The 20,829-nt window shown below is 41.5% G+C and overlaps 1 protein-coding gene across 6 annotated transcripts in view; it reads right to left on the reverse strand.

Annotated features, from left to right (window-relative positions):
• spata20 (spermatogenesis associated 20) overlaps positions 1-20,829 on the reverse strand; it is a 48,113-nt gene that overhangs the window by 26,106 nt on the left and 1,178 nt on the right. For all 6 annotated transcript variants that reach the window (XR_009785626.1, XM_061755883.1, XM_061755885.1 and 3 more), the window contains exons 3-12: positions 20,748-20,812; positions 19,319-19,473; positions 19,098-19,241; positions 18,828-19,029; positions 18,608-18,738; positions 18,406-18,510; positions 17,283-17,357; positions 11,133-11,345; positions 10,788-10,980; positions 8,114-8,282 (exon numbers count right to left, since the gene is read on the reverse strand). Coding sequence is in view for 5 of the 6 variants with exons in the window: in XM_061755883.1 (XP_061611867.1) it covers positions 8,114-8,282; positions 10,788-10,980; positions 11,133-11,345; positions 17,283-17,357; positions 18,406-18,510; positions 18,608-18,738; positions 18,828-19,029; positions 19,098-19,241; positions 19,319-19,473; positions 20,748-20,812 (1,452 nt within the window). In the remaining variant the exon portion in view is untranslated. The remainder of the gene's footprint in view (positions 1-8,113; positions 8,283-10,787; positions 10,981-11,132; positions 11,346-17,282; positions 17,358-18,405; positions 18,511-18,607; positions 18,739-18,827; positions 19,030-19,097; positions 19,242-19,318; positions 19,474-20,747; positions 20,813-20,829) is intronic.

Raw genomic sequence — 20,829 nt, forward strand, 5'->3', positions numbered from 1 at the left:
ATAATAATAATAATAACAACTTGTATTTAGGCGGCACGGTGGCCGACTGGTTAGAGCGTCAGCCTCACAGTTCTGAGGTGCGGGGTTCAATCCCCGTCCCCGCCTGTGTGGAGTTTGCATGTTCTCCCCGTGCCTGCGTGGGTTCTCTCCGGGCACTCCGGTTTCCTCCCACATCCCAAAAAACATGCATTCATTGGAGACGCTAAATTGCCCGTAGGCATGACTGTGAGTGCGAATGGTTGTTTGTTCCTATGTGCCCTGCGATTGGCTGGCAACCAGTTCAGGGTGTACCCCGCCTCCTGCCCGATGACAGCTGGGATAGGCTCCAGCACGCCCGCGACCCTAGTGAGGAGAAGCGGCTCAGAAAATGGATGGATGGATGGATGGAACTTGTATTTATGTACTGTAGTCTCTCAAGGGATCCAAGGACAACATAATTTTCCTCAAGTTACAATTTTAAATTTCCAAACCTTTCAATGAGTGTCCTGTAAATGGTTTGTCATACTTCAATTTCTGCAATACTTCTTATTATATTGTGTCTGTATTTATCAGTGACTAAGAGCGCACTAACTAGGAAAGCCAAGCGATGCTTGGGCTCACTTGACACCTGAAGTCTGTTTGTGTGAGTGCTCCAATCTGTACTCAAGTTTAGTACACTTTCTCTCATCTGGCATGCTTCGAAGAAGTGGGCCAAGGCCCAGCCCAAGTGGTCAAGTAGACGTTTCATACAATTACTGCAACGCAATTGCTGAACCCGTTTTTTAATGATAACCATCACTTGCATAACGAGAATAAACAGAAATACTAAAGACAAAATGATACATACTCCGGTGTGGTGCACTTCCTCTGCCATACTTTGAAAAGGTAGTAGTCCAGGGCCAAGCCAGACTGGTCAGTAAAGCAAGTGTTTTCAGAATGATAAGTAGTAAATGAGCAATTTGTGTATTTGTGTGCAGAACTGAATGTTTTCTCTGAGGGCCCATGTCAAATCTGTTTGTATAAATGAACTAAGGTACAAATGGAAAGTCCTACTTACGTACAAAATCCTACTAAAAGAACAAGCTATGTGGATAGCAGTTCAAGATGTCAATTACTCTACCGGTATAAGCCTTTGAGTTAAGGAAGCTGCGTGATAAGAGTTCAGCGAGGAGGTCTATAAGTGTGATGGCTGTTTATCACAGAATGAGAGACATTATATAGCCACTACACCAAAGAAGAAATTATCCTGAAAATGACGCCCATCATCATAGCTACATTAAAGTATTCCCCCAGCAACCACATCACAATTGCACTTTATCTCAGATAATAATGTCTCCTTCACACAAGGACATGTCAGTTGGTTGAGGTGACCGGTTAAAAGGACGACGGCCTTCAAGAGAAAAACTCTTAAGAGATTAAAGCGTGTTGGAAATGTTCAAGGGCCTTTCTATTCCCCCTTCTACTTGAAATGTTTTAACAGAGGTGAACCAAAATTGGGAAACAAATGGAGAGGAACAGTACAGATCCTTGATGACCTATTTTGTTGCTCTACCCTCTCTGCAAAGCATCAAACACGTAGGCAGGGAACACATACTGATACTTGGGCCAAATTTGAGGATTTTCACCCCTTTTATCAAAGTCAGCAAAGGGTTGCTCATAGAATATCTATAAATGATTACCCTGACATGACCAACTATCTTACAGTGTAGGTTGTGTTGAGTACTTTTTTGTTTGTTTGTTTTTCGCACAGTGATCTGCTCAGGAAACGGTTGGGCTGAAAATTGAAATGTTAAACCTGACTTGAAGCTTGCGCTGTTTCCAGAGAAGAGTGACTCAATGTGTGGAGTATTACACTGTATTACGTGTAAATCTAGAATAAAAAAAAAAAAATCACAAATTATATCTTAATACAAGATCAATATTTGAAGAAAAAGAATAGCAGATGAGCAGCTGTGAAGACGAAGAATGTAGTTATGTAGTATAATTTAATGTAATGTAGTAACTTTTATTAATTTGGAACATTACCATCTTGATCCTGGTGTTATGTTCATACTCTCTTTATAGCTAAATGTGCTTGTAAGTAAATATATAGATGTTATAATGAAGTTTATGAGTTTTTCTCAGATATTGAAGGTCATTCAAAAGAAAGAAAAGTTAAGTGTCAATCGTGCTGACATTTCTATATGAGCCTGATTGTTTTGTTGAACTCTTTTATGTTTCATAGACATTCCAAGAAAAAGGATGCCCACTTGGATGTGCGGTTATCACATCTACAACAATGCCTTTTATTTTATAATTTGAGCCTGATTGTTTTGTTGAACTCATTTCAGTCTATAATACCACAAAATATTTGAGGGTGCCCTATGGATATATTTTATTTATCCAAACTACAACAATCCATTGTATACACTGAAATTTCTATTAAGTGATTTACTTAAAGAGTAATCAGTAGTGACTCACCATCTCTACTCCTTGTTAGTGAAAGCAGTAAAAATATAAATGATCCAGGTCCTGACAAAATCTATAGCATCAGCTCAGCAACACACCTATTAACTATTAACCCAGTTGGCCGCGATACTAAACATTGCTCCTGCTAAATGAGTCCACACTCCATATGTGCCTCTTATGACATACATAAAAGCTGTATCGCGCTTGAGAAAAGCGCCATGATAAGCATTCTCCATGCTGACACGCAAGCAAAGATGACAATTATGAATGAGACAGGAGCTGTGGATCAAGGCCAGGGTGTTTAAGCACAAGTGTGTAGCTCTTCATGTGTGTTTAAAAATGAATGTGTTTTATCTTGGGCGTTGTGGGACTCCTGGCATATTTGTTTTTCTGCTGATGCGGTTGCTTTATACACACACACAGTCATTCACATTAACTAGGCCACAGTGTTGGTCAACAGAACCAGGACACCTGCAGTGGTGCTGTACATGAGTGAGTATAAGAGTAACGTATTTTCCGCACCATAAGGCTCACCGGATTGTGAGGCGCGGTCTCAATTACGGGGTCTATTTCTGTACTTAAGCCATACATAAGGTGCACCGTATTATTCGGCGCATGCTAAAACAAGGTAACAGAAGCAAAACAGTGAGTTTGGTTGAACTTTATTCTACTACGCATTTAAAAATACACTCATTATTTTTTTATCAATCTTTTGTCACAAATCCATCGAAGTCCTCATCTACTGTATTTGAATTGAACAGCTGGGCAATTTTGCCATCAAACATGCCGGGTTCCCTCTCGTACTCGTCGGAGTCAGTCTCGTTGCCGGGTGGCTGTTCAGCAATGATGCCGGCTTTCGCGAAAGTTCGGGCAACAGTCAAAGCAGATACCCTAGCCCAGGCATCCACAATCCATTCACATATGGTGGCGTAACTCGCCCGGCGCTGCCTCCCAGTCTTCGTAAAGGTGTGTTCGCAGTCTCTACGCCACTCGCAACTTCACTTTGAACGCCCTGTTTTCACCAATGTCCAGCGGTTGGAGTTCTTTTGTTAAACTTCCCGAAATGATGGCAAGCTCCAAATTCTTTTGCTGCACTTGTTTTTTCACAACAGCATTGATATGGGCGCGCATGGCGTCTCCTGCTTCCTCCACTTCCGAACCATAGATTCATTGATTTTGAATTCTCTCACGGCTGCTCTATTCCCATTTACAACCGCATAACTGATAGCCTATAGTTTGAATTGTGCCTCGTAAGCATGTCTCTTCGCCAATGCCATTTTCGGGGGTCCTTAGACAAACAAATGTTTAGCAGCATACCAGTAGTACAGCATACCTACCGGAGGCGTGGCGGAGGTAAGCGTACGTACTGTACATACCTTTACGTACCTTTACGTAATGTTCTCTAATTGGTTTATCGCTGCCAGCGTACGTAGTGTACGTATTACGTCCCTATGTCGGCGGGAAATGCTCCGACAGTCAATCAAGCAGAGCGCTTACCAAAATCGCACAACAACATTTTTACAGATTTTGGAACACAGTGCACAAATAAGGCGCACCGGTTTAAAAGGCGCACCGTCAATTTTTGAGAAAATTAAAGGTTTTTAAGTGCACCTTATAGTGCGGAAAATATGGTAGACACAAACAAGGTTTCGCTGGCTTGCTTTAAAAACTTAATATATTGCAATCGCTTGTTATTTCTGTCATAAAGGCTCTGACCTGAAAATGTCCACAGCAAAAAGATCATATTCATGCAACAGGCTTGCATAATCAGTTTAAAATTTGGCCAACCTTGATTTAATCATGCAGTATGATCAGACTGTCGAGAGGTAATGTAATTACGGACTGGTTCATGCAAATGCAGGGTTGACTATAATGAGGTTACTGTGTCATGTTTTTGGACCTCCCATTCAATTTCTTCCAATAGTCCTTTTACCATATATGCAGGACCCGTTTTCTTGCATCCACACACAAACCAATTTTTAATATTTGAAATGTGAGACCCCACACATGACGAATAAAGTGTGTGTTTACTACTCTTATTGTGCGTGCTGTACTCAAGATAACCAACACAGCACATATCTCCACCAACAATCGCAAGTCTGTGTGGGAAGTAGCATGATTATCGGTATGTGTTCCATCCATCCATTTTCTGAGCCGCTTCTCCTCACTAGGGTCGCGGGCGTGCTGGAGCCTATCCCAGCTGTCATCGGGCAGGAGGCGGGGTACACCCTGAACTGGTTGCCAGCCAATCGCAGGGCACATCGAAACAAACAACCATTCGCACTCACAGTCATGCCTACGGGCAATTTAGAGTCTCCAATTAATGCATGTTTTTGGGATGTGGGAGGAAACCGGAGTGCCCGGAGAAAACCCACGCAGGCACGGGGAGAACATGCAAACTCCACACAGGCGGGGCCGGGGATTGAACCCGGGTCCTCAGAACTGTGAGGCTGACGCTCTAACCAGTCGGCCAACGTGCCGCCCGGTATGTGTTCATCCTGCTTAATGTAAAAACTTTTTTTTAAAGCGTCCTGCTTTTTGAGGGATGTACAGTGGGTACAGAAAGTATTCAGACCCCCTTAAATTTTTCACTCTGTTATATTGCAGCCATTTGCTAAAATCATTTAAGTAATTTTTTCTCCTCATTAATGTACACACAGTACCCCAGATTGACAGAAAAAGGAATTCTTGACATTTTTGCAGATTTATTACAACTCCAATTCTAATGAAGTTGGGACGTTGTGTTAGACATAAATAAAAACAGAATACAATGATTTGAAAATCATGTTCAACCTATATTTAATTGAATACACTACAAAGACAATATATTTAATGTTCAAACTGATAAACTTTGTTTTTAGCAAATAATCATTAACTTAGAATTTTACGGCTGCAACTCCGTTGTCGTATTTTACGCTTCATAATGCGCCACACATTTTCAATGGGAGACAGGTCTGGACTGCAGGCAGGCCAGTCTAGTACCCGCACTCTTTTACTACGAAGCCACGCTGTTGTAACACGTGCCGAATGTGGTTTGGCATTGTCTTGCTGAAATAAGCAACCATGAAAAAGATGTTGCTTGGATGGCAGCATATGTTTCTTCAAAACCTGTATGTACCTTTCGGCATTAATGGTCCCTTCACATATGTGTAAGTTAGCCATGCCATTGGCACTAACACAGCCCCATACCATTACAGATGCTGGCTTTTGAACTTTGCGTCCATAAGAGTCCGGATGGTTCTTTTCCTCTTTGGCCTGGAGGACACGACGTCCACAATTTCCAAAAACAATTTGAAACATGGACTCGTCGGACCACCGAACACTTTTCCACTTTGCATCAATCCATCTTAGATGAGCTCGGGCCCAGAGAAGCCGGCGGCGTTTCTGGGTGTTGTTGATAAATGGCTTTTGCTTTGCACAGTAGAGTTTCACGCACTTGTTCACAAAGTGGTGAACCTCGCCCCATCTTTGCTTGTGAATGACTGAGCAATTCAGGGAAGCTCCTTTTATACCCCATCATGGCACCCACCTGTTTCCAATTAGCCTGTTCGCCTGTGGGATGTTCGAAACAGGTGCTTGATGAGCATTCCTGAACTTTCTAAGTCTTTTTTGCCACCTGTCTCAGCTTTTTTGGAACGTAATGTTAATGATTATTTGCTAAAAACAATAAAGTTTATCAGTTTGAACATTAAATATCTTGTCTTTGTAGTGTATTCAATTAAATATAGGTTGAACATTATTTGCAAATCAACTTCATTGGAATTGGGGTTGTAAAAAAGAAAAACTGAAATATCACAAAGCCATAAATAAGTATTCCGACCCTTTGCTGTGACACTCATACACTCTTGAGAAGGTTCAACACCTTCATTGGAGTCCAGCGGTGTTTGATTATACTGATTAGACTTGATTAGGAAAGCCACACACCTGTCTATATAAGACCTTACAGCTCACAGTGGATGTCAGAGCTAATGAGAATCATGAGGTCAAAGGAACTGCCTGAAGAGCTCAGAGACAGAATCGTGGCAAGGCACAGATCTGGCCAAGGTTACAAAAAACAAATCTGCTGTACTTAAGGTTCCGAAGAGCACAGTGGTCTCCATAATCCTGAAATGGAAGACGTTTGGGACGACCAGAACCCTTCCTAGAGCTGGCCATCCGGCCAAACTGAGCAATTGGGGGAGAAGAGCCTTGGTGAGAGAGGTAAAGAAGAACCCAAAGATCACTGCGGCTGAGCTCCAGCTATGCAGTCGGGAGATGGGAGAAAGTTCGAGAAAGTCAACCATCACTGCAGTCCTCCACCAGTCAGGGCTTTATGGGAGAGTGGCCCGACGGAAGCCTCTCCTCAGTGCGAGACACATAAAGCCTGCATGGAGTTTGCTAAAAAAACACATGAAGGACTCCAATATGGTGAGAAATAAGATTCTCTGGTCTGATGAGACCACGATAGAACTTTTTGGGCTTAATTCTAAGCGGTATGTGTGGAGAAAACCAGGCACTACTCATCACCTGTCCAATACAGTCCCAACCGTGAAGCATGGTGGTGGCAGCATCATGCTGTGGGGGTGTTTTTCAGCTGCAGCTGCAGGGACAGGACAACTGGTTGCAATCGAAGGAAAGATGAATGCGGCCAAGTACAGGGATATCCTGGACGAAAACCTTCTCCAGGGTGCTCAGGACCTCAGAATGGGCCGAAGGTTCACTTTCAGACAAGACAATCACCCTAAGCACACAGGTAAAATAACAAAGAAGCGGCTTCAGAAAAACTCTGTGACTGTTCTTGAATGGCCGAGCCAGAGCCCTGACCTAAACCCAATTGAGCATTTCTGGAGAGACATGAAAATGGCGGTCCACCAACGTTCACCATCCAAACTGGCAGAACCGCAGAGAATCTGCAAGGAGGAATGGCAGAGGATCCCCAAATCCAGTTGTGAAAAACTTGCATCATTCCCAAAAAGACTCATGCCTGCATTAGCTCAAAAGGGTGCTTCTACTAAATACTGAGCAAAGCGTCTGAATACTTATGGCTGTGTGATATTTCAGTATTTCTTTTTTCATAAATCTGCAAAAACTTCAACAATTGTTTTTTTCTGTCAATGTACATTTTTTCGGTGTGTACATTAATGAGGAAAAAAAATTTACTTAAATGATTTTAGCAAATGGCTGCAATATAACAAAGAGTCAAAAATTTAAGGGGGTCTGAATACTTTCCGTACCCACTGTATATTTCACTTGGTTAATATTATTTCAATCTTGATAATGTACCAGCAAAAATGTAATAGTTAATCACGTACACGTGCTTATATCTGGAATACTGCAGACAGCATTACCTGAACATATTAGGGCATGAGCTGGGGCTTATTCTAGCTGACACTGGGCAAGAGGTGGGGTACAACACAGGGTGCAAAACCAAACCAGGGACTTCTCGACTCTGAGGCAGACACGCTAACCACTAGGTCACAGAGCTGCCACATTAAAATTTTGATTATCTCAAATAATTAGATCAACTTAAAAGTAGTAATATGATTCAACTACAGTATATCGCCTGACAACTTTGTATTCCCATGTGCCCACTTTCCTCCTTACAGAGACATGTCATTGTGCTACACTCTTCTACCATCTTCTGGTATGCTTTGGTGCTGTAACTAACTCCCCAAATGACACATTTGATATATACACAGTCTCTTACATTTGCTGCACCTCCATCTGGTCTCCACGGTAACAAGATCGCAGAACGGTCTGCCTCTCTGTATCCCACAGGTGTTCCTTGAGGAAGTGGCTGGCCTGCACCGCCCTCTCCAGCAGGGCCTTGTCCCCAAGCACGGCTCCGACACGAGCGTATGCTGACAGCATCAGACCTGTTGGTACACAATGATGCTTATGATAATAATGCTTTGCTATAAAATGACTGCTAAAAATATCCTGTCCTTTTATAACCACCCAACAGTACAGCTATTTTTCTCACTCTTTGAAGTCTTATCGCTGTGCTCTTTCAATCGATTCCATGTTCCCTCTTTACATAATATTCACCCGTGTTTTTTCTTTCCAGTCCCCTTTCATGTGTGTATCAAAGCCCGGGGAGGGCACAGTCTTGTCTTCAAAGTGCTGCAGCCGAGGACAGGTGACTAATGGAGGGGTTTTCTTCATTAGAGAGGATGGGGGAAGTCTTCTGTCTAATTGGAAAGTTCCGAGGAATGCAGGACCTCATTAGCTCGCTAATACAATCTGTCCTGTGATAGATACTGAGTGGGAGGCAAATGAGGAAACCTTTTCCCCCCAATGTAAATGAGTCTCATATGCAACTTCACCTTACCACCAAGAAGTCTGCGTATTTGTAATTCAGTATGGTAAGGTTTGGAACGGTAAACGCTGACCTTGTGTGCTTTTACAATGGTTAGGTAGTTGGGATGTCATTTACATATTTTTTTTTACATTTTTCTTGCTTGACACACTATAACCCATAAATGAATGACACGAAAGAGTAACCTTACAAATGGCCACAATCCAAGTTACCGCAAGTTACCTCCGCATTCAGCAAAACGGGTCTAAGCACTTACTCCTGGATCGGGTGAATGGGGCTGTTACAAAGCAATTGTAGGTACTTTAAACGTCCTCAATGTTTTGTGTTTTTTCCACTATAGAGCAACCAAAACTCACAATATTTGATGTTTAGGCTTCATTCGTGTTCACATATATAATATAATATACATTTATTATTTAGTATTTAACTTTTGCCCAAAGATACCAGCCATAAAGAAAAATTATTTTTTCAAGTTTGGCTTCAAACAATCATGCAATCAAACCCTACTCACAGTCAGCACAGTTAAAGGTTGAATATTTGTATTATTTACTAATTATTGTTTACTTCAATGTTGTCACTGCCCATTGTTGACACTTATGGGGTTATTTATCTGTAATTTGGCCATCTGCACATGTGGGTTGTTTCATGTGTTTGGTGGATGTAAATACAGTCATATCATGAAATGCAGTATGTGTCACTTGAGATGTACACGTAAATAAAAGAGTTAAGAATATTGGATATAGGCATTAAATCAGAATTGGGCACTTGGACCTGCAGTGTAAATGCAGCACAAAGGTCTGCATTATAAAGAGCAAAATACAGTGCAGTATTTGACGAAATTGGTGGGATGGTTGTGTTTGAAATGGATTTAGTCACCTCAAGGTTTTAAGTTGTGTTGTCTTTGTTGCGACTTCATACAAATTTGAGATACCAGCCCGTTGGTGTTAGGGGGATGGCCGGGTTCATCTGGCTTGAATCCAAAATGATCCCACATTGTCGCATTGGCGTTAGGCTTTGGAACTAATTCCATTAATGCCGCTCAATTATCTGCAAGTATGCAGCTACCGACTCGCCGTCAGAAAATTTTCAAACACAAACACACGCACGAACACAGACACAGCCAATAAGACGGAAGGTCCTCGCACTTCACTATCTCTGATTGGTTTAGAGACCACGATGGGTTTCATGTGTGTGCTTTCAAGTCGCGGGAATGTTTTGTCCTTCCTAAAATGACTGGACACCTCTATGCACCCTGTTTTGTTTTGGGGTTTTTTTGCAGCATCATTCATGAATTAAAGCGCATGCAACCAAATTACTCGCACTCTAGAGTCCTGTCTTGTCAAAAAAAAAAAAAAAAAAAAAAAAAAATTCATACACTGGATTTCCAGCACCTTGACTGAGTACTAAGCCACACCTCTGTGTACTAAGACCCAGATTGATCTTACTTTATGGGTCCCTGCTAATTTTTGTGCATCTCACATGTGGGATGGACATCGAACGAGATCCCTGGTTATAATTCATGGGAAATCGATACTACACGAGTAATTTTTTTAAACACAATATTACACTACCGGTAGCGTCTACCCATCCATTTTCTGCTTGTCCTCATTAGAGCTGATGGCTATTGCAGCTGAATTTGGCCGAGAGAAGCGGGTGCAGCCTGGACTGTCAGTCAGTCAGTCACAGGGCACTTATAGACAAACATCATTCAAACATCCCGACTCACATTCCCACCTATGGACAATTTAGAGTCTTCAATTAACCTAACATGCATGTTTTTGGAGTGTGGGAGGAAGCTTGAGTACCCGAAGAAAACCGACACCAGCATGGGGAGAACATGAAAACTCCACAAAGGTGAAGCCAAACACAGAATCTCAGAATGTGCTTACCACTAGGTCATTGTGCAACCCACAACTGGGATTTGTGATGAGTGCATACTTGTCATTTATATCCCACCAAATCAACTGGAAATGTCAGATGAATTCAGAAAGCTTGACTTGTCTATGCAGAAGCAAGCTATCAGGTGTAATGCAAATGTGTGAGTGCACTAATAAGTCTTTACCATTCCAGGAGGCCACCATTTTGGTGTCCAGATGTGGGCGTGGCCGAATCTTCCTCACTTCTGCCATTTTGGCTCGTGCCGAAGCCAAAAGCTCATTGACCGTCTCCAAGCTAACGCCAAAGTGCGCAGCTGTTAATTCTGCGGAATACCGCACAATCAGCACATTCTGGCCCTGCAGCTCCCCATGAGGGTCCTGGCAAAATACAGAACAGATATGAACTCATATGGACTGCAGATGTCTTCTTTATTCTAACTGTCATAATTCCTGACAGCTCCTGTCATCTTTACCTGCAACTTATGCAAAGGTTGTGCAAAGGTTGCAGCATCAACAGCATCCTTGCTCACCTGTTCTGGGGCAACATTGCCTTGCTCTTTCACTCCATAATGATGCATGAAAACATCTGCCAGGGTAGTGGGCCCACTAGCACCCACTGCCACATCTGCCAGCAGCTGCCTAACCTCCGAGGCTGTCCAAACGCAGAAAGCTCCCTCACGCTTTTCGGAACCCCCTGATGTTGGGACGGAGTCTGCATCCTCTGCACTGTAGAAGCCCCCAGACTGTTGAAAAAGGTCAGAGAAGGAGCAAGCTTTTTAACCGCAAGCTCATTTGAAATCAACAAAGCACTAAGAGCCTTCAGATGACACAGTAAACATATGAAGTCGCATTATGAATAAATGATAAGAAAATGTCAAAACCCCAAATTAATAGACAAACAATTTAAAGGAACTAAACAGATGTAATAGCACCAACATTACGCACTCATTTACTGAAGGAAAAAAATAGCTTAAGTGTGGATTTATATTGCATGGTTCACATGACAATTCAGATTTTGTTTTGTTCTCAAGTGGTACAATACAAATATACAGCGGCTGAAATAAGTACTTAACGTCACCATTTTTCTCACTAAATATATTTCCAAAGGTGCTACTGACATGAAATTTTCACCAGATGTTGGGAACAACACAAGTAATCCATACATACAAAAGAAAGTAGAACAAATCAGATCAGAAATTAAGTCGTGTGTCATAATGTGAAATGACACAGGGAAGAAGTATTGAACACATGAAGAAAGGCAGGTACAAAAAGGCATGGAAAGCCAAGACAACACCTAAAATCTATCAAAAATCAAAGAGTAATCCAGCCCCTTGTCAGTGCAAATGAATATCAGCTGGTTCAGTCCTAATTGATGGCCTACAAAAAGGTCTCATAATATGTTAAGGGGAAAGCCAATCATACCACCATAAATTTGCTTCGATCAGGTGCTCCTTGCAAGATTTCTGACAGAGGAGTGCAAAGAAAAATCAGGAGTTGTCCAAGAGCCAAGGACCACCTGTGGAGTGCTTTAAAAACACCTGGAATTATCAGGTACTGTTGTCACAAGGAAAACAGTGAGTAATGCACTCCGCCACCATGGCCTGTATGCACGCTCATCAGGCAAGACCCCATTATTGGAAAAAAGCATGTCAAAATTTATTTCAAATTTATTGAACAACATTTGGACGAGCCAGTTAATTATTGGGAGAATATAGTCTGGTCTGAGGAGAGAAAAATTGAACTGTTTGGATGCCATAATGCAAAGCACATTTGGAGGAGAAATGACACTGCACATCACCCTAAAAACACCATACCAACAGTGAAGCTCGGAGGTGGGAAGATGATGGTGTGGGGCTGCTTTTCAGCAAATGGTACCGTTAAACTTCATATTATTGACGGAAGGATGAATACGCAAATCTACAGAGACATTCTTTACAAAGATCTGCTGCCATGTACGAGGATGATGAAAATGAAACAAGGGTGGACATTTCAGCAGGATAATGATCCAAAACATACTGCCAAGGAAACTCTCAATTGGTTTCAAAGAAAAAAAAAATAAAGCTGCTAGAATGGCCCAGCCAATCACCTGACTTGAATCCAATCGAATATCGATGGAAAGAACTGAAACTCAATGTCCATAAAAGAAGCCCATGTAACCTTCAAAATGTGAAGACTGCCTGTGTGGAGGAATGGGCCAAAATCACACCAGAGCAATGCATGTGACTTGTTTCTCCATACAGTAGGTGTCTTGAACCTGTCATTATAAACAAATGCTTTTGTACAAGGTATTAACTAAACACCAGTTGGCGTGTTCAATACTTTTTCCCTGTGTCATTTCACATTATTACACACAACATAATTTCTGAACTTATTTGTTCTATTTTCTTTGTATGTATGGATTATTTGGGTTGTTCCCAACATCTGATGAAAATTTCATGTCAATAGCACCTTTGGAAATATATTTAGTGAGGAAAATTATTATTTTGATTCATTATATTTATTTATGCTGTGTTAAATACTTATTTCAACTGCTGTATGTTCTGGCACCACAACAATAAAAAAAACATCTGAATCAAATGGGAATCCGGTTTCCTCCCACATCCCAAAAGACATGCATGGTAGGTTAATTGAAGACTCTAAATTGCCCGTAGGTGTGAATGTGTCTGCAAATGGTTGTTTGTTTATATGTGCCCTGCGATTGGCTGGCAACCAGTGCAGGGTGTACACCGCCTCCTGCCCGAAGATAGCTGGGATAGGTTCCAGCCCTCCCGTGACCCTTGTGAGGATAAGCGGTAAAGAAAATGGATGGATGGATGTACTGTATCTAGTATCTGTGAATTAAGTGCAATGTAAACTTTTTGGATATACTATGTCAAGGCACACAACCCAAATACCATTCATGTTCACCATTGCAAAGTACTGTACTGTGCCATCTCATACAAATCCCAACACCCACCTGAATAATAGCGAGTCGTATCATACTGTAGGACATAATGCAAGGAAAAAGCAATCTACTTGCTGTACATTTAATCATTACCATATAATTGCATCATTAATATTAGAAAATCTAATGATTACAGCAGGTGTGGGCTTTATTTCATGACCTATTTGTTGTAAACTCATTCATCAAAAGAAAAAAAGGTAGACCCAGGGAACGCAAAGGTTTAAGAGGATGTTTGTAATGTCTTTCGTATCAAACTCCTAATGAAATTAACTGTTCGTGTATGTCCTTAGTCAGCTGATTGCTTTCTTTCACTTGCACTAAAAAATCTTGCAAATATGAATTTTAAACAAAAGACTGCAATGCGTACTTACCTGTTCATTTTATACCTATCAGTGTACATTATGTATGTTGCGATACTTATTTGTAAGCATCATTACCAAGTCTTCACATTATTTAAAGTAAGTGATGTTCACCAGAACATCCAAAAATTGTACTCAAGTAGGAGTACTTCTCCTCACTAGGGTCGCGGGCGTGCTGCAGCCAATCCCAGCTGTCATCGGGCAGGAGGCAGGGTACACCCTGAACTGGTTGCCAGGCAATCGCAGGGCACACACAAACAACCATTTGCACTCACATTCACACCTACGGGCAATTTAGAGTCTCCAATTAATGCATGTTTTTGGGATGTGGGAGGAAACCGGAGTGCCCGGAGAAAACCCACGCAGGCACGGGGAGAACATGCAAACTCCACACAGGCGGGGCCGGGGATTGAACCCGGGTCCTCAGAACTGTGAGGCTGACGCTCTAACCAGTCGTCCACCGTGCCGCCACATACAATTACATATAATAAAATTTTAACTTCCACAAGAGAACTCACCCACATTTAGCAGAAATATTGACATGTTTCCATCCATCCATCCATTTTTCGTACAGCTTATCCTCACTAGGGTCGGGGGCGTGCCGGAGCCTATCCCAGCTGACTTTGGGCGAGAGGCAGGGTACACCCTGAACTGGTCGCCAGCCAGTCACAGGGCACATATAGACAAACAACCATTCACACTCACACCTACGGGCAATTTAGAGTTTTCAATGAACCTACCATGCATGTTTTTGGGATGTGGGAGGAAACCGGAGGACCCGAAGAAACCCCATGCAGGCACGGTGAGAACATGCAAACTCCACACAGGCGAGGCCGGATTTGAACCCAGGTCCTCAGAACTATGAGGCAGATGTGCTAACCAGTCGTGCTAACCATGTCACCCTGTTTACATATTTCATAACACAAAAATAATTTGAGTTCTGCAAACTTCCATCATTATATTTAGTGATGTGCATACATTGCAAATTTCCTTCTCTGCCCGCTCCTTTTGAATTAGCGCCAGCCTTTCTACAGCGAGGAACAGAGCTCAAACGGGTCTGATTGGGTCAGACAAACTGTAATTTGCTTTCATGTGCTGTGGTTGACTTGCTGGTTTTATCCCACACAGCATTACATTTTAAAAAGTCAGACCGAGACAACCTCTTATGTTTCTCCATTTCCAACTGGAGTTCTTGTAGGCTGAAATGCTGGCATTTTCATGCAGATACAAATGGCTATTCTTTATCATAGGCAATCTATCCATTTTCCATACCACTTATCCTCACTTGGGCCGCAGGTGAGCTTGAGCCTATCTATCTTTAAGTTAACAATACGGTAATTTAGATTTCTGCCATGTTTCATGTGAAAGAGTCCCTTTGAAAACTTTGCTTCTGTGTGGAGTTCCATAAACCGTGCGCAGTCATGTGACTGCCTGGCTCTGTTTTGATTGGTCAAATGGAGTCAAGCATCACAAGTTGCTACGTTGTATTGATGAAACAGTAATGTGAAAAGTCTCTCTGACAAAAAAATAAATAAATCGTGCAAATAATAAATACCTGTATAGAAAAATACTAGTGAGCGAAATGTAGCTCAATGTAACAGAGTAAAATTACTGTTTATTCTTAACAAAAATACTCCACTAAAAGTAAAGCGTGACATTGAAACTATTTTGACAAGTACAATTTAACAAAAAAGTTATTTAAGTACCTCTTGATGTTAACCATGCAATCAAAGCTACACACCATTGAAGGGATCATTTAGATTGAAATTTAAAATAGTCAATTCCTTTGTTTTTGTTGTATACTGAAGCCATTTGCGTTTCAGATCAAAAGATGAATATGAGACAATAGTTCAGAATTCGTTTTTATTTCATGGTATTTACATCTAGATGTGTTAAACAACTCAGGACAGAGCACCTTTTGTTTGAAGCCACCCACTTTTCAAGTGAGCAAAGGTATTGGAACATGTGACTGATGGATGTTTCTAGTTGATTGCTTAAATAGATAGTGCTTGCTTTTGGCTTTGGGTTTCGCCTGTGAAAACTGCATTTGCTGTTAAGTAAACATGAAGACCAGAGAGCTGTCTATGGGGAAAAAAAATAAAAAATTTTGAAGCTGAGAGATCAACATTGATCAGCGCTATTGCCCAAACATTGGGCATAACCAATACAACAATTTGGAATGTCCTGAAAAACAAAGAAACTACTGGTGTACTGAGCAACAGACATCGAACAGGTCACCCAAGGATATCAACAGCAGTTAATACCAGAAACATTGTGAGAATTGTAAAGAAACACCCAAAGAAAACAGTCAGTGACATCACTGCCACTCTCCACAGGGCAGGGGTGAAGGTATCGCAATCCACTGTTCGAAGAAGACTTCGAGAGGAGAAATATCCAGGCCATACCACAAGATGCAAATCACTCATCACAAAAACAATCTGATGGCCAGATTGGATTTTGTAAAGAATGTACAGAGATGAGCCACAAAAGTTTTGGAACAAAGTTTTATGGGCTGATGAGACGAAGATTAACCTCTACCAAAGTGATAGAAAGGCCAAAGTATGGCGAAAGAAAGGATCTGCTTATGATCCAAAACACACAAGCTCATCTGTGAAGCATGGTGGAGGTAATGTTATGGCTTGGGCTTGTAATGGCTTCTTCTGGAATGGACTCAAAAGTCTTTAGTGTTGATGTAACTTCTGATGGTACCAGAAGAATGAATCCTTAAGTCTACAAAACCATGTTGTCTTGCAATTTCCAGAAAAATGCATCCAAACTAATCGGGAGAAGCTTCATCATGCAACAAGACAATGACCCACAACACACTGCCAACACAACAATGGACTTCATCAGGGGGGAAAAGTGGAAGGTCTTAGACTGGCCAAGTCAATCACCGGACCTTAACCCAATAGAGCATGCATTTTACCTCCTGAGTAGGAGACTGAAGGGAGAGGGTTATGCCGCCAAATATAAAATGTTATTCACTTTGTTAATTTAAAAATGTCTGTTCCAATACTTTTGTTTTGAAGCCACTCACTTTTCAAGTAAGCAACACTTGAAAAGTGAGTGGCTTCAAACAAAAGGTACTCTGTCCTGAGTCGTTTAACACATCTTGATGTAAATACCATGAAATAAACGCTGTAATTCTTAACTTTTGTCTCATTCACCCTTTGAACTGAAACCCAAAAGTCTTCAGTATACAACAAAAACTAAGGAAGTGACCTTGCCGTTCATACTTTTGGAGGGGATAGTAACTTGGTGCAAAAAAGTTTGCAAAGCTGATTAAGCTTGATGTTATGTAACATCAATTCTCCATAAGACCCCTGACAGTAAGAAGAATGTACACAAACACAAGAGGAAGAACTATCCATGGTCACCTTATCGCTCAAGTCTCTGGAGACATAAAGCAGTATGTCCTTCGCCACATCCACAAAAATCTGCTCACCTGATACCTGGGAAAGAAGCAAACAGCACACAGATGCTTAGAGTCGTGATTCGACATGAAGGTAACCTTCAAGCTGCTGTCAGGTGATTTATATGCAGTGTAAATGCTGAGGTGGTAGCTAAAGCCTCATTATACATGGGCATGTATGAGGCTGTTCATATTTGAGCAACCCAGCATCCGTGTGCCCTAATTAACTTTATTTTTAATGGTTGCTCCCTCGGGAAATGAGGCCAAACCAGCTAGAATAAACTTAATACTATAATAAAACAATGTTATCATTCAATGCTGAAATTACTATAAATGAGAAAATCTATTGAAATAATAAAATATTTTTTTCAAAATGTCATAATTACGTTGGTTGCAAGTTGCGAGTGCGTTCCAAACTTCAGGCTGTAAGTGACTGCAAAGCATTTGCAACCATGTATTAAAAAGTGAAACTTTGATTTTTTACTTTTTGGGGAGGCCTGTTTATAAACTGTTGCAATTCCTACACTGTTAACCTGATTTGGATATAGAAATACCCTCAAATTAAAGCCGAAAGTCTGTGGTTAAAGCAAATCCTGTTGGTTTCATTTCATACCCATTGTCGTGGTGTTTAGAGCCAAAAAGATGCGAATTGTGTCAATGTCCAAAAATGTATGTGCCTGTAAAGTTTCGCTTACTGGGTCTTCTTCAGGGAGTCCTACTGGTGAGACATGCCCAGATAAAGCCCCTGACAACTGGAGTACTGGGATCTACTGTAAGGTTGACCACAATAAGATGATGGCTCAAGTAGACGTGTCTGCATGTAGTATTGAAAACAAAAACAAAAATTAAGTATGTCTAGTTATCGAAAATCTTTTTTTTTTTTTTTTTTTTAAATCAAATACTTCTATTGAAATGTGATTGTGATTAATTAATTGCAAGTTCAACCATTGATATAAACACTATAATTACTGCCACAAGAATCACTAACAAACTGGGTAAAATAATGGTGTAGTATTAATTGCCCTGTCAGTAGTGAGAAGAACCCATTCACACAGCCAGGGGACACACAATCACACACAAACACACACCTGGAAGGCAGTTATGTAAGCGACGGCAAGCTGGGCCTGGTCGTACAACATCTTTTCAAAGTGTGGAACGTGCCAAGAGGAATCTGTGGAGTAACGATGAAAACCCTGAGAAAAACAGACACAGAGAGCAATTGGAAAAATTAGGGATTCTGCTTTGTGATTGTGAAAAGCCTAAAGGGGAGTTTGCAAATCAAGAGTAAACCTGGGCAACGTGGTCGTGGATGCCACCCAACGCCATCATACGGAGTGTATGCAAAGCCATCTGGAGAGCCTCAACGCCCTCCGAGGTGGAGCGATTCACAGACCAGTAAGACATGAGGAACATCAGATTCACTGGAAAGGGAAGAGACAAAAGGAAGTTGAGAGGAAAAAAAGGTAGAACGCAGAGAGTTGACTACTGAGGCTTCTGTGGTCATGCCTACCCGGTGTGGGGAACTTGGGAGCATCTCTGAACCCTCCATACTCTTCCTCATAAGAGCGAGCCAGCTGTTGGAAGCAGCGTTGAGCCACATCAGGAGCCAAAGGAGGACTGTCGCCCAGGTTTGCAGTCACAGCCGTACCTTTTTTCAGTGCCTCGAGGATTCTGTCCCCGCTGGACTCCAAGTGAGAACGGTTATTCTGCCACTGAGTAGATGAGAAAAACCGGCAATATAGCAGTGTGTGCTCAAATTATAGAAAACTCATTATTATACCTGATCCATGATTCGGGTGAGGACTGTCTTAAAGCCAGGTCGTCTTCCGTGGTCTCCGGGTGGAAAGTAAGTGCCCCCGATGAAAGGACGGAGATCAGGAGTTAACCACACACTCATGGGCCATCCTCCCCCTCCACTTGTTGCCTGCAGACATTGCAACCCCCTTAGACCACAAGAAATAAATTGCAGCTTTAACAAGATGAACCTATGTGGCAAAGTACCTGTACGAAGGTCATGTAGACTTTATCCACATCCGGTCTTTCTTCTCGGTCGACTTTGATGCAGACGAAGTTGTCACTGAGTAACTTGCCAATTTCCTCATCCTCAAAAGACTCCCTCTCCATAACATGGCACCAGTGGCATGTTGAGTAGCCCACTGATGGTCAAAAGGTTCCAAATGTTTAGTTTTTCAAAACAAGTGAATGAGAAAAGTGAATTTAATTAAGAGTTTGGTTGTAATTACAAGAGTTAAGTCCATATATTATTTGAATGAAGTCATAATTTCAGAGGAAAAGGTCTACATACATGGAAAGAAAAAAATCTAAACACAACACTTTTGTTTTTGCTCCAAAAATCATGAACTGAACTCAAAGCTCTAAGACTCTTTCTATGTACACAAAAGATCTATTTTGCTCAATTATTGTTCACAAATCTGTCTAAATATATGTTATTGAGAACTTTTTCGTCGTAGAGAAAATCCATTGACCTCACAGGTGTGGCATATCAAGATCAGACAGTATTGCACAGGTGTGCTTTAGGATTATGATGATTATCGTGGACATTTTAAGGCACACCTGTCCAATAATCATGCTGTCTGATCTTGATATGGCACACCTGTGGGGTGAATGGATTATCTCGGCAGAGGAGAAGTGCTCACTAACAGATTTAGACACATTTGTGAACAATATTTGAGAGAAATTGGCCTTGTGTACACACAGAAAGTCTTAGATCTTTGAGTTCAGCTCAAGAAGAATTGGAGCAAAAACTAAAGTGATGGGTTTATATTTTTCTTCATCCATCCATCCATCCATTTTCTGAGCCGCTTCTCCTCACTAGGGTCGCGGGCGTGCTGGAGCCTATCCCAGCTGTCATCGGGCAGGAGGCGGGGTACACCCTGAACTGGTTGCCAGCCAATCGCAGGGCACAGATAACAAACAACCATTCGCACTCACAGTCATGCCTACGGGCAATTTAGAGTCTCCAATTAATGCATGTTTTTGGGATGTGGGAGGAAACCGGAGTGCCCGGAGAAAACCCACGCAGGCACGGGGAGAACATGCAAACTCCACACAGGCGGGGCCGGGGATTGAACCCGAGTCCTCAGAACTGTGAGGCTGACGCTCTAACCAGTCGTCCACCGTGCCTCCTATTTTTCTTCAATTAAATTTATCTTTAATTTACAACTTCTTCCTTATAACTATGCACTTTTTGTTGTTTGTATTTTGATTATTACATTTTAAAGCAGTGATTTTCAAAGAGCTGGTACGCAAGCTTACTCTATTGGTACACAAATGAATCACTGCCTAAGTACAGTTCAGTTGTATTGAACTTTTTTTTTGTTCACCACATTTGGATTTACATTTTAAGAAGAAAAAAAATCACAATTGCATTTTTGTTGTATTGGATTATTTTTTTTTTTAAACAAAACACCTGATAAAAAGATTGGTTTGTCTTCATGCCGTGCCTTGTCAAAGGCATCTTGTCCCCATGGATACCTGATAGAAGCATAATT

The sequence above is a fragment of the Phyllopteryx taeniolatus genome, chromosome 19 (assembly GCF_024500385.1).
Source record: "Phyllopteryx taeniolatus isolate TA_2022b chromosome 19, UOR_Ptae_1.2, whole genome shotgun sequence".
NCBI lineage: Eukaryota > Metazoa > Chordata > Actinopteri > Syngnathiformes > Syngnathidae > Phyllopteryx > Phyllopteryx taeniolatus.